General features: G+C 30.1%; 1 protein-coding gene across 1 annotated transcript in view; it reads left to right on the top strand.

Moving 5' to 3' along the window:
* The window catches only part of LOC107449901 (uncharacterized), a 44,972-nt gene that overhangs the window by 12,190 nt on the left and 18,648 nt on the right, over positions 1 to 14,134 (top strand). The window contains exons 4-6 of the mRNA XM_043043665.2: positions 347 to 450; positions 3,957 to 4,013; positions 7,508 to 7,555. Of these exons, the coding sequence (XP_042899599.2) occupies positions 347 to 450; positions 3,957 to 4,013; positions 7,508 to 7,555 (209 nt within the window). The remainder of the gene's footprint in view (positions 1 to 346; positions 451 to 3,956; positions 4,014 to 7,507; positions 7,556 to 14,134) is intronic.

Here is a 14,134-nt window from a genome sequence, read left to right as displayed (position 1 = left end):
GGGGGGGATAATAAGTAAAAAAATAACAAACAACAGTTTTAAAAAAAAAAAAAAAAAAAAAAGGAAGAAATTTTATTTAAAAAAACCGGAAAAAAAATACAAAAAGATATAATCTTTTCATCAGCCCACACGATTATATCCGCAAAACAGAGTGTTTTATATATATATATATATATATATAATGTAAAATATATATAATATTTATTAATGTTATATTTATAAGCTTTATATTTAAATCCAAGTGTCTCAATGTGGAGGGAAAAAAATTTGTGTAATGATGTATATTTATTCAATTATAAGTTTCTATTAACATAATGTACACTTGATTTGGTTGATTGTTTTACAGCAATCAACATTGTATTCGACCTATAAAAGGAAAACTATCAACAGCGCAAGAGCCACCAGGAATGTTGACTTTACGATACACAACATACTCTACTCATGTAGAAGGTAATCATTTTTCATAAAAATTACATGTTTCAAAAGCCAACTAGTAGAACAGTCTAAAAGAAAATGTAACTAGATTCAGTCAACTCTAACTGATATTTAACTTTGATTTGGTTTTGCAATTTGATTTATGTTTGGTTATGCAATTTTTAATTAAAATTATCTTTTCTTGAAAACCCCAGATAAATATTTAATTGTTTGAACTCTTATCCTCATATTTATGAGCATTGATTAATCTAAACCTGTGTAGTATTTTTGACCCAATCATTTTATTTTGTTTCTAAGTACGAGTCACAATTTCATAAAAAAAATGGTTTTGTTTGCCTGTTTTTATTTACTTCAGAAATTGAATTTTGAAAATGCTCCTTTTTCAAAATTAGATTTCTCGAAGACTGTTTGACAAATTTTGATCGAATTTTGTATTTTGCCATTTAAAATCGCATTCTCTAAAAAATATACGAAAAATGATGTAAAAAATTGTGTACTTTACAATTTAAAATTTCTTCAACTATTATTAAATAAAATAATAGAAAATAATAAATATTTATTAAATATTTATTTTTACATGAAATTATCTTTCAATAAGCAAATTTCATAATTGCGTGCAAAACTTTTTCAATTCACTTAAAAAGTTTTAGAGATATGAAAAAATGCGCAAAAAAATAAAATTAACACTAAGGGGTCAAAACTTTGCGTTGCTCTCCTGACCTAACTATTAGGACCATATTTCTTAGATTGTGACTTCCCCCCATATTTTGTGGATCAAAAAACCCGGATTGGTCGGAAAAAAAGGTATGTTTATTCAGAGAAAGTACATTTTTGAGTCTGATTTCGTAACTTAAAATATCGTCAGCTCCAGTTAATTAGCATAATTGAGATCACCCTCTCAAACCTATTAAGAAAGTGAAGATCCGATCATTAGATCAAAAGTTATTCAGAGTGGTCTGTTTCTTATTTTGCGCCGTATACATGTTCAGAAAATATTTGTTATTTCATGACAGAATCAGAAAAATTGAACTAAAAGTCTAAAACAGTGTTTGTATAATAAAAGATTTAGACAAAACCATTAATATACTGATTAATATTTATTAAGCATGATTTAATGCAGAAAAAAAAAATGAAAAAGAAGATTTCCTCCTTGAACCAATTTTCTGTATAAATATAAAATAAAGACTGTATAGTGCTACATCGAATCAAATTCTTAATCAAAACAGCAAGAGGTCCAGCCAAATGTAAAAATGGTTATGTAACAAAGAAAATTGATCAAAAGACATTTGAAAAACAATAAATAAGTATTTTTTTACCTTATATCGTTAGATTATCGACTTACTGTAAAAATACTCAAATTTAAGGAAATTTTCTTTGTTTTTGACGAAACCGTTTCCGATACATGCTCCGAGCAAAAATTTCGTCTAAGTGACATTTTCTGATAATCATTTTATCGTGGACCACAAATATGAGGATCTGCGTCACCCAAACAACATAAGAAGAGAAGATAGATTAACTACACACTTGTCCGAAGCGGGATTCAAACCCGTGTTCTTCCTGGTACGAGACCAACTCCGTGACCACCATGAAGTCCGGTTGGCTTGTCACGTCACTTCATTTTCGATCGTCTAGTCTTTATTGCAGTTTCGTCATTCTAGTTAACAATATACCACGATGCAATACGATAAGGTTTCGAGTTGAGGAAACATTTTCGTCATATATTTGAGCATTTGCATTTCGTCACAAATCACGTGATTTCGTGACGAAATTATTCTCAAAGTTAACGAAATGCGACTCGAAGGATTGTTGAATCGTCAAAGGTGAGCATTTTATTTCTGGGAGTGTAAAAAAAATTACAAATACGATCAATATTGGCCATTTAAATAAGCCTTTTCTGATCAAATACCTTAAACAAACTTAATTATCATAAAAAAACTCTTGCTTGTACAATAATTGACTCAATTGTTATTTCATCAAATCACCAAAACCAACTCGACATAAATGAACTGCATAAACCAGACAACATTTTTTTTCCCTTATTCTTTATAATCCTAGCTTACTTAACAAATCCAAATTTTTTCCATTTTTTGCTCACAGCAGAAATATTACTTTTATTATCCCGGATGACTGAAGAATCTTTAAATATAAGATCACAAACTCCATTATTTCAACTCACATATTTTGTTTGGAAAAATGGAGTAGGCTTAAGAGGTTTGAAAGGCTGTAATAGGATCCACTAATTATTTCTTAAAAGTCATTTGCCTGTCGTCCATGGGCTTTACTTAATTTTCTCATGTGATTTACAACAGCTGAAAGGATGGATTTTATTAACTTATCCAATCGAATTTCTTAGAGTTAAGTGCATTTTGTGATAATTAAAGCTCTATCTCATTAGGGGGCAGTGCTGGCTAAAACGATCGAATTAAATTTGTTAATATTGCTGTAAGTGGATTGTGATAAAAGTTAAGCAATCTACTCTAATGCCCTTCTAATTATTTTAGCTGAGAAATAATGACGATTTATAACATCAACATGTTAAAGAATTTTTGAAGCGTTTATTTAAAATTGCATTCTATAGAATATTTTTCTTACATCTTTTAACTATAACTTATTTGTGCTGAAACCAAATGTTACGGAATAGGAATGGTTTACTCAATAATATGTTAAATATTTTTTTATTAAAAATAATTATAAATAATGCTATCTTTTTATTATAAATAATATCATAAATTATACTTTTCCTCATTTAAAAATAATACTATTTCTTAAAATTATGGTAAAACTCTTGCTACACAGCAATTTGTTAACCAAACGAAAAGTATCATCATCTGCTTTGTTTCATTAAAAATAATACTTTAAAGCAAAAAAAGATCGGAATTTCATGAGCAAATGATTCCGGGAATGTTAAATGAATAATTCCAATAAACTATGTGGTTAATGATTTAAAAACTTTATTTGCTTCACGCAAATTATGTAGTTATCAGCTTTAAAAAAATGCTATAAATCCTAGATTGCAGCACATGGCTGGAATCTTTGGCATGAATTCAATTTCTATCATACCAAAATTCTTTTTCCCCTGTCACATCAACTCATCTTAATACCCTGAAATCTTGTTTCACTCTTACGAATACCAATTTTCTTGTTAACCACATGAGGTGACTGGTACACGTTAAATCCATCGAGTCACAAAGTCTTCCATGTTCCCATAATAAATCAATACCTCTGGGGGTACTGAAGTGGAGATTGATCGTTCTCTGGTTCTCATCAAAATTACCACCTGTGTATGAATGAATGGATGTATGAATGGGTCCGTTCTATAAACGGGCGTGACGTATGGGTGTGGCAATAGTCGAATTCTTGGACAAAGATGGCCTCACTGGAAAATCAAGAACAATCGCACCCCTTGCCTTAATGCTCTATGACAACAACAACATTCGAAGTTTTATAAAATGTGAAACATTTAAAATAATTTTTTAACAATAAAAAGTGTATCGTATACTCTTATTTTATTTATATTTCAGAAAATGTCCGAGTCCTTTTTACAGACTATTCCTCTGTAGATTTTATTTTGTTTCTAAGTACGAGTCACAATTTCATAAAAAAAATGGTTTTGTTTGCCTGTTTTTATTTACTTCAGAAATTGAATTTTGAAAATGCTCCTTTTTCAAAATTAGATTTCTCGAAGACTGTTTGACAAATTTTGATCGAATTTTGTATTTTGCCATTTAAAATCGCATTCTCTAAAAAATATACGAAAAATGATGTAAAAAATTGTGTACTTTACAATTTAAAATTTCTTCAACTATTATNGGTGTATCACAAAAAAAAAATTACGAAATTCATAAATCGTCATAATATTCATTCATTATTCATAAGCCGATGAATAGTTATCACTGTGCACAGCCATACATCATAACTAAGCTAAACTCACTGGCGCGTCAGTGAGTTTATAATCTCACATCGTAACTAAGTCTATACATCATAACTAAGCTAAACTCACTGGGGTGCAAGAGCAGATGTTCCGGTTAGGTGGTCAGCCGAATGCGAAACCCCCAGTGTTTATTTCCCAAGCATGCTTGGTATTCATTTCATCGACCCACTGAAGGGATGAAAGGCTGAGTCAACCTTGCCCGACCCGAGGATCGAACCCAGTACATGTGACACGGGAGCTCGAAGATCTACCATTCAGCCACCAGGCATCATACATCACAACTAATTTAATTAAATTAAAGAATATCTAGATCTTTTCTGAATCAAAAGCGTAAACTTCAATTTTTGTTGACGTAAATATTAAGGAGTTTTTACAAATTTATGCTAGATTCTGTATTCTTCCGTACGTAAATTACTTCCGTACGTAGATCATTTGTATCTATACCTTTTGTTGGCGTGGCTACAAGTACGCTGTTTAACCCCTTCCCTCTCGCTCCCGTGAAAATGACGGGATGAGTTTTCTCCCTCTATTTCTCGCTCCCATGATATTGACGAGCTGGAATGTTCAGTAATAACGCGCCAATAAGAATAAAACTAGTTCATTTCTTTTGCCCGGAAAGCATTTTATCTCTCATTTTACACACCAGATGGCAGTACCAGGATATTTTTAAGGTAATTCAAGATAGTAAGTTTATTTTAAACTAGATGTCAGCACGAATCAAATACGTGTATTTGTGATTGGATAAAAAAATGGGCACTTTTATGACCATTTTCTTGAAAATTAACCGATCGTTAAGGGGTTAAAGCAGTTTAATGTTGTTTTCTGTTTAAGCCTACCTTCGAATAAACAACAAGGAGGACAGGTTACAGAAAAATCAAAAAGAACGTCGACGCAAAATGAAGATGGGAGTTTCATGCTTACAAAGCGTTAAAATGAATCGTTTAATTTTATAACAATTTGTAAATTTATTATAAAAGAAAAATAATAATTTTTATTAGTTTTATTTTAAAATTATGGTTGTCTAATTGCTCTAGGTTCTGAAGAAAGTATGCATTTTTTCGTTATTTTAAAATTTTATTTATTTCATTTGTTTGTTTTATTTATTTATTTTACTTCTTTGCTTTATTTATTTATTTTATTTGTTTTAACTATGCAATTTAAGTTGGAAGAAATTTCCTTCTAAACATCCATGTCCATTATAACAGTTTGTTCTGCTTTTGCAGTCAATAATGATATTTCACTATTTTCAACTTTTTGCAAAATCTCTCATTTTCATTCACGTAAATTTCATATTTTTTTCCTGGGGCATGCGAATTTTGACAAAACTGGCGCATGCGCAATTACTTCAAACCTTAATTCAGGAGGGAAACGATTGTAGCATAAAAGTACGAAATCTCTCTATTGATGAAACTTTAATCCCATTCGTCAATGCTTTGAAATTTGGTGAAAGAAAAAAAATTTGGTAAATATGTGACCACAGTGACATATTTTATCGACTTGAAATTTCGAAAAAAAATGAGAACCACCCTAATATATTTGTGATTGAAACTTATATATATAGGGGTTAGAAACTAAGAATTGTATAGTAATTATTTTAATTAAAAGTTTACAATGAACTAATTTTGCATTATTATAGCGTCCGCCGATTTTAGGAATGAATTTGAATTTTTTATTCTTCATATCTTTTTTTTCAAACTGCTGTTTCAATTTGCTTTTACAGTCTTAAGTTTTGTTTTGTACTAATTAAGTTTTGTAGAAAGCAATAAAAAATATATAAAAACTAAAGAAAACTTTTTTTTCAAATTTTCACAGTTTTAATTAATCAAATACTATCACATTAACTGACAAAAAGAAACATGGTTATTTCATGGCAGCACTAAATAGGGAAAAAATTCTGATAAAATTACCGTTCTGTATGGATATGATATTTCTGGTAGAAAAAAATGTAATTCTCGTTTGTGGAACCAAAATAGGCATTGTATGAATAATTCATTTGATAAATTTTTTCATCCATATGGTGATGGTTTACATGAAAGCCTGGTTTTCGAAAATTCTCATTACCACTTATTTAGTAAATAAAACAAATTGAAAAGTTAATTTAAATCAAAAAATAGATTTATGCCATGCCCTAAAGTATCATGATAAAATTGCCAAATTTTTTCCCATAATTGTTCATTTTAAATTACCAAAACACTTCACTAAAAATTACTGAACTTTTTAGTGTTCCAATGGAGCCAATAAGCAAAAGAAAATTTATCACATTCTAGTAGTTTTGACCATATCTTCTTGTGAGTGTAATAATCTCAAGTCTAAATTTTACAATGACTGAATAAATTATTAGATTTCTTTAAATAATAAATTAAAAGTTAAAACCTTTTTCAAATATACAGTTTAAACAATATGGGATTTTTTTTATTTATGGCTAGATAATAGCGGTACGAGTTCTAGTGTCAAAACATTTAAGTATAAAATGAAATAATAAAATAAAAATTTCCTGTATTTTTTTATTTGATCAATGTGAAAAACTGCGGCTGGGTGGTGCAGTTGGTTTGTGGTCAGCCTTCTGAACCCAAGTCTGCGAGTTTGATCCCCGCCTCAGACACTGGATTTTCGGGATGCAGAAAATCCTCAGCGGCCATGTCGTATGATTATGCGGCATGTAAAAGATCCCTGGAGTGCCTTATTGGCTCTTAGCATCTCCGGCAAATTCCTAGTGCACTTTAGCATCCAAATAGAGTCTCGGTGCTGCCATCTAGTGTGGCAGAAACTAGACGTCCAAATTAACATGGTCAACGGTATCTCACCCATTGTGGTTGTCCTGAAAGAGTGGATACCAATTCTGGAGAACGCAGTAGGTCTGCTAATCGGGAAGATTGATTGTGCAGCTCATAGGGGGAAAAAATTTTAAAATTTGAAAAAATTATCTTAGTTTTCAATGCTTATTTCTAAACCATATAAAAATATAGGGGGTGGAGTATTAAATTAGATAAAGGTGAAAATTGCAAGCTGAAAAGATCTGCGTAAGCAGTTCTGGGGATTGGCGAGCAGGAGGATGGAAACTTCTAATATCAAAAGAGAATTGATAAATCATGGTTAATTGAATTTTGCATTTTTATAATTTTTCTTTTTTTTCTCTTTTAGGTCCTTGCAAGGTTGAGCAATGGGATACCCGAATTGATGACTTTCCAGGTATTTAAATAATTAATTTCCAACTCGATATTTTGTGCTTCTTGAATAACAAAAAATCGTGATGAAAATACGAAGGTCACTTTTAAGGTTGTTAGGAAAGTAATTTAAGTTTTAATGAAAATGAAAGACGTTTTATTTTAATAGTGAATAAATATTTTATTAAATCGTCCTCTCTGGTTCAATACTTTTGTAATCTTTTTGGTCGTAGCATGATTCTACGCTCATAAAATTTTTGTTCCCTTGCTGGTAAAAAAGGGATCGAGGGGATTTTTGACCTCCTGATTTGAAGAAAATGTTTTAAAGTCTGCAAAATTTCGTGAGACCGAACAAATATAGTAGACAGGTCATTTCTCGCCACGCCACTCATGATGCTTTTAAAAAACGGATCATTTACTTGATGTTCTAGAAGCAAATTACGGATGTCAACCCGACGTCACAAATTTCTTTCCGTAAGAGCATAAAGAACAAATGCGCCCTTTTTAATTTTATTTTATGTCCGTCATTGAACAGCTGACCCAATTCTTTTAGTTTTACGACTACTAATGCTCAACTACATAGCCTTGTAATTTTGAACCCAATCCAGAGGACAAGGGAACACCTGGATAAAGTATTAGGAGAAATTTGCCTTCGTGGATGACTTTTTTGATGGAACTGACCAGCATTTGAGTTACATGGAGAAGATGACCGCGAAAACCTCCCACTGTTAGTCTGACGGCAGGAGACCATGATCTATCTACCACTGAGGATGTTTTTTACGTCAGCTCTGTGGTCGGTGCAAGCCGGATGTGGATTCTAATCGACCAAGCCATCGCTGGGATTCAAACCCGGTTCACCTCATTGGAAGGCAAAGTTCTACTTCCTGAACCATCACGGCTCCCAATGTAGCTTTGAAATTAAACCTAGAAGTTTCAATTTAAAATGAACGATGGAGTTCGATAAATTTAAAGTTTCAGCCGTCTCGCAAATTTTTATTCGCTGGTTTGCAACAATTAATGCCTTTACTGTGTCGTTATCAGCCTTCCAAATCCAATTGGCCTTCCAAAATGTGGCGCATCTTCAACATCAAAATTGTCGGAACGAAGTATTGAAAACCCCAGTTTTGGCACTATATTACCGTCAATACGTCTTCTGCGTACGCATTGAATATTTTTTTTTCTCGCTTGGCCAGCATTATTACCTTTTTGTTAGTAAAAAAGTAAAATATTCCTAAAATGCTGCTTTTCACTTAGCAAATATGATCCCATGAAATTTTTTATAAATTGTAAAAAAATTTTTATTATTGCTGAAGCATAATTTGTTACTCAAAACATATTTTAAATTTTCTTTAAAAATATAAATTAGTTATCTTATTTCATTAAAAGAAAATAATAAAAAGTTGGAAATTAAGAAACGGCAAAAAAAAAACATTATTACTAGAATCGTTACTTTAAAAAATAGTGTTTTTTTCTTCATATTTTTAAGATTGTTTTTTAAATAAAACATATCGAATTACTTTAAATGCAAATTATTCTTTTAGAGAAGAAAGGTGTGCAGAAATATTCTACACATACTCTGCGACGAGTATATTACAGCACATATCAATGAACAATAAATAACTTTACCAAAAGTGTGTGTTAGCGAATTTGTAATATGAAGGCAATTAAATTCCATATTACTATCACAAACTATTATTAATAGGAAAATAATAACTATATTTATGATATCCAACTTGAACGAACCATAATTTAAATTAAATTCATGTCATACTGATATACTGCATAACATTTTTTCCTAACAATTATAAACTAGATTATTATCTTATTTAATCCTTTTCTCGGTAAAAAAAAAATCATTAATGTAATCAGTTATCTTTTAATATTACAACCTTGAATTTAGTGTAGCATAAAACCTATTTTTATAGATTCTCTCTACATCTACTTTACATAATAGCATAGAATTCGTAAGCTGCTATACAGTTGCTAATGTTTTGGATTCATTAAAATTCGTTCTTATTTCTCACACTTTCTTTTCCGCCAACACATTTGAATACGTAAGGCTAAGAAAAAGAGCTTTGGCATTAAATTCACTCAATTAATAGTCAATGCATGAATTCCTTAACTTTTCTTTGCTATTTTAACGTATACATGTCAATCGCATTTTTGATTTCTAGATGGATGGTGGTGTCCTGTGGGGCTTAGCCCTGCAGCCACACTCTGCGGGCCATTTTCCGAATTTATAATTTGATAAGCAGGGTTCGCGTTATGCATTCGCCACCTCACCAAAGCTATAAAATCATAAATTTGGAGAATAAAATTGTGTGTTTGGCTAAAGTATTGGCGAATGATTTTTTCCACTAGAAAGAAAAATATATATTTTACTTGATCCTCAAAATTAGGTCAAAATGTTCTTAAGAAATCAATATTTTTTTATTCGATTACAGCAATTTTCGATAGATGTGCCCCATAAGCAATTAGAATTGGGTCCAAATAATATAAGCCTGAAACAAACTACGGTAAAATAGTTCTCTAAATGGAAAAAATTAAGCATAATAGATTGTTAAGATTTGAATTTGGCGAAGACTTGCGGCAATTGGAGAATGCTTTTAATATTTGGCTAATTTATTGGCTAATTTACTGGCTAATAATTTGAAAACCTTAGCACGGGCCCTGATAATGCATACTTATATTAAAAATTGAGGTTAATCCTTACTTTCATAAGTTCATAAGTTTCCTAAGTTTAACATAAGTTCAAAAATAATATTTTTTAACATTTATCGGATTTGATTCTTCACTATATTTGTTTATTTTTACACTTTGGACAATAGAATATTTATACAAATGTATAATGGCGATTTCCTTCAATGATTCATCAACATTTTCCAATGATTCAACTACATTATCTCCAGGATAATTATTCTACTAATATTGCCTTTCCTCCGACTACATCTAACTAATAGTAATCATATAAATTCCTCATCAAATAGTAATTCTTTCTTCAGTCACCAAATTTTTCCATCATAGCCAAATCTTTTCCTTGATAACCTATTATAAATTTGCTTCCATCTTTCCGAAATAAACTGTTCTTATGCATGGTGAGATTCCGCTATTTGATTACTTAAAATAATAACGATTTCCTGCAATGATTCATCAATATTTTCCAATGATTCAACAACATTATCTCCAGGATAAATATTCTACAAATATTACCCTTCCTCCTACTACATCTAAATAATAGTGATCATCGAAATTCTTCATCAAATGGTAATTCTTTCATCAATCACCAAATTTTTCCATCATAACCGAATCTTTTCTTTGATAACCTATTATAAATTTATATCTATCTTTCCGTAATAAGCTGTTCTTATGTATAGTGAGATTCCGTTAATTGATTACTTATAATAACGACGTTTCAATCACTTTACAACTCTTCCAGAACAGAAGAGATTTACAAATTTAAAACCCTTTGTTCTGTAAAGCAAGATGTAAGCGTACAATTTGAAATAATGACAGTTTCAAAATTATAAGCGTTGTCAAAACTAATTCAAAGGATAAAAGAAACTTGTGTAATAAAATAAACCAACTTCAAGAATGCGATATATTTCCAGACTTTTGATATTTTAACTGAAATCGATATGTTTTCTCAACATTTATTGACTTTAAATCCTTCTTTGATCTTTCTCTTAATTGAATTAAGAGATAAAAGTTGAAGAAAACGTCTCGATTTCAATTAGAAATTATTTACGTAATCTAGTTTCCTCCGTAATGGCTTGCCAGTTACTGGATACCCAGATCGGTGCAATATTGGCTTACAATGATTGAAAAATTACCATCAAACGACATATAAATTTATCAAATACTTTGCTAGGGTATTGATTTTCAAGATATATGTCGAGCAAACTTTTATTCGGTTATATATCTAATGGCGAATCTAAAGGGAGATGAAACACATAAAATAAATAGACTAAAACAAAAGAATGGATTTTTTTTAAATACGAATTTTTTCGTTAATTGTTTCGCCATTGTAATATTTAAAATTAACAAACTCAAATATAGATCTGGGATTTAAATAACTTTTAATTAAGTTATGCTCTTTAGTATTTTATTTGCGAAATGTGTATTTAACAAGGATTGCTACGAAAGGAGGAACAAATAAAACAAGTAGACAAGAAAGAAGATCTGAACTACTTTTCAAAGAAATATTTCAGAATTTTTTCGTTATTTGTTTGGCCACTGTAATATTTAAAATTAACAAACTCAAATATAGATCTGAGATTTAAATAACTTTTGATTAAGCAATGCTTTTCAGTATTTTATTTGCGAATTGTGTATTTAACAAGGATTGCTATGAAAAGAGGAACAAATAAAACAAATCGAAAATTTTTCAATCAAAATCAAAATTTTTCAAAGAAACATTTCAGAATTTTTTCGTTAATTGTTTTGCCACCATAATACTTAAAGTTTACAAACTCGAATATAGATCTGGGCTTTAAATAACTTTTAATTCACTTGTCTATTTGTTAGACAAGAAAGAAGATCCGAACCATTTTTCAAAGAAATATTTCAGAATTTTTTCGTTATTTGTTTTGCCACTGTAATATTTAAAGTTTACGAACTCAAATATAGACCTGGTCTTTAAATAGCTCTTAATTAACTTGTCAATTTGTCAGATAAGATAGAAGATCCGAACTATTTTTCAAAGAAATATTTCAGAATTTTTGTTGGTATTAAATTAACANCGAAAGGAGGAACAAATAAAACAAATAGACAAGTAAGAAGATCTGAACTACTTTTCAAAGAAATATTTCAGAATTTTTTCGCTAATTGTTTCGCCACTGTAATATTTAAAATTAGCAAACTCAAATATAGATCTGGGATTTAAATAACTTTTAATTAACTAATGCTTTTTAGCATTTTATTTGCGAAATGTGTATTTAACACGGATTGCTACGAAAGGAGGAACAAATAAAACAAATAGACAAGATAGAAGATTTGAACTGTTTTTCACAAAGACATTTCAGAATTTTTTCGTTAATTGTTTTGCCTCCGTACTATTTAAAGTTTACAAACTCGAATATAGATCTAGGCTTTAAATAACTTTTAATTATCTTGTCTATTTGTTAGACAAGAAAGAAGATCCGAACTATTTTTCAAAGAAATATTTCAGAATTTTTGTTGGTATTAAATTATTCAAAGATTTATCTAAACTATAGATAATTTATTAGCATTTAATGTTAATTAATTGTGAAATAGGTTCGGCTACACATCTATTTGAAAACTCTATGGAAAGTGAAAAAATCAGATAAATAGACGAAAAACAATAACTGCTATTTTTCAAGAAATATTAGTATTTATTTTGCCTTTGTAGGAATTAGCTATCTATAAATTAAAGATAATTAATGCATTTACGTATTTGAGTATATTTTACTGTTATATCTAATAGATAATCTCGAGGCAAAATAATAAAATAAGTATACAGGAAAAATAGCTAAACTATTTTAATATTTGTTTTGTCATTGCAAGGTTTAACATTAACAAATTCAAATGCTTGCATTTTATATAATATTCATAGCAATAAAGAAACAATATAGTCGTCGTTTTAATGTTGTCATTAAAAGAGTCGTGTTTTAAAATTTCTTTTTCTCAGAAAATATTCGACCGATTTTACTTAAATTTTGTATTTTGCCATGCTAAATTAGATATTTAAAGGTGCAAAAAAATGTCTACCTTACCCGAAATTGTTTTGACCATTGTTAAATAAAATAATAAAAAATAATTAACATTTAGTAATAGTTATTTCTTACATGGATAAACGAATGTTATAAATGTGAAACCGAAAGTTTTCAATTCGCTTAATAAATTCTCGGCATATGGGGAAATACCCAAAAAAATCAGAATAACATTAAGGAGTTCAAACTTTGGACAGCCCTCTTGACCGAACTGTTGGGACCATATTTCTGAGATTTCAGGTACTCCCCATATTTTGGGATTCAGAATTCCGAATCCATCAAAAAAAAATTCTATTCTGATTTGTGTCTTACTTTATAATTTAAATTATCGTCTGTACTAATTAGTTAGCATATTAAAAGGCTGCCTTCTCGAACTATAAAGATTGAGTCCTTGAATGTTAAGATCTGATCATTAGGATCAAAAGTTATTTAGAATGGACAGTTTATTCTCTTGCGCACTGTTCTACCACTTTCTCTCATTGGTGTTTTTCATATCTAACTTATATGACCAGACATTAATGAGTAATTACATGGAAGAAATTATTTATCCCACCTAATTTTATATTAAAAATCAAATATGTTATCTAAGCCTAAAAATTCCTTAATTTATTTATATTTTATGTACACCAAAGAGCCACTACATTATGACCACCCTCCATCTATTACGATTTCTCGCCCAAGTTTTCATGGCTTCTCGCCCAGGAACAATGTTTTCGTGGGGGCACATTAGGACCCATAATCCTCATAGAACGATTCCTGACGTCTGTAAGCTACTTGAACATAGTTGCAGACCAGGTTCACCCATTCATGGCAACAGTTTTTCCTGCGGGGGATGGTGTTTACCAACAGGATAATGCACTCTATCATAAGGGTCG

This window comes from Parasteatoda tepidariorum, chromosome 8 (genome assembly GCF_043381705.1).
Source record: "Parasteatoda tepidariorum isolate YZ-2023 chromosome 8, CAS_Ptep_4.0, whole genome shotgun sequence".
Lineage (NCBI taxonomy): Eukaryota > Metazoa > Arthropoda > Arachnida > Araneae > Theridiidae > Parasteatoda > Parasteatoda tepidariorum.
The sequence above is the reverse complement of the archived record's forward strand: the minus strand, read 5'-3'. Positions and strand labels throughout refer to the sequence as shown.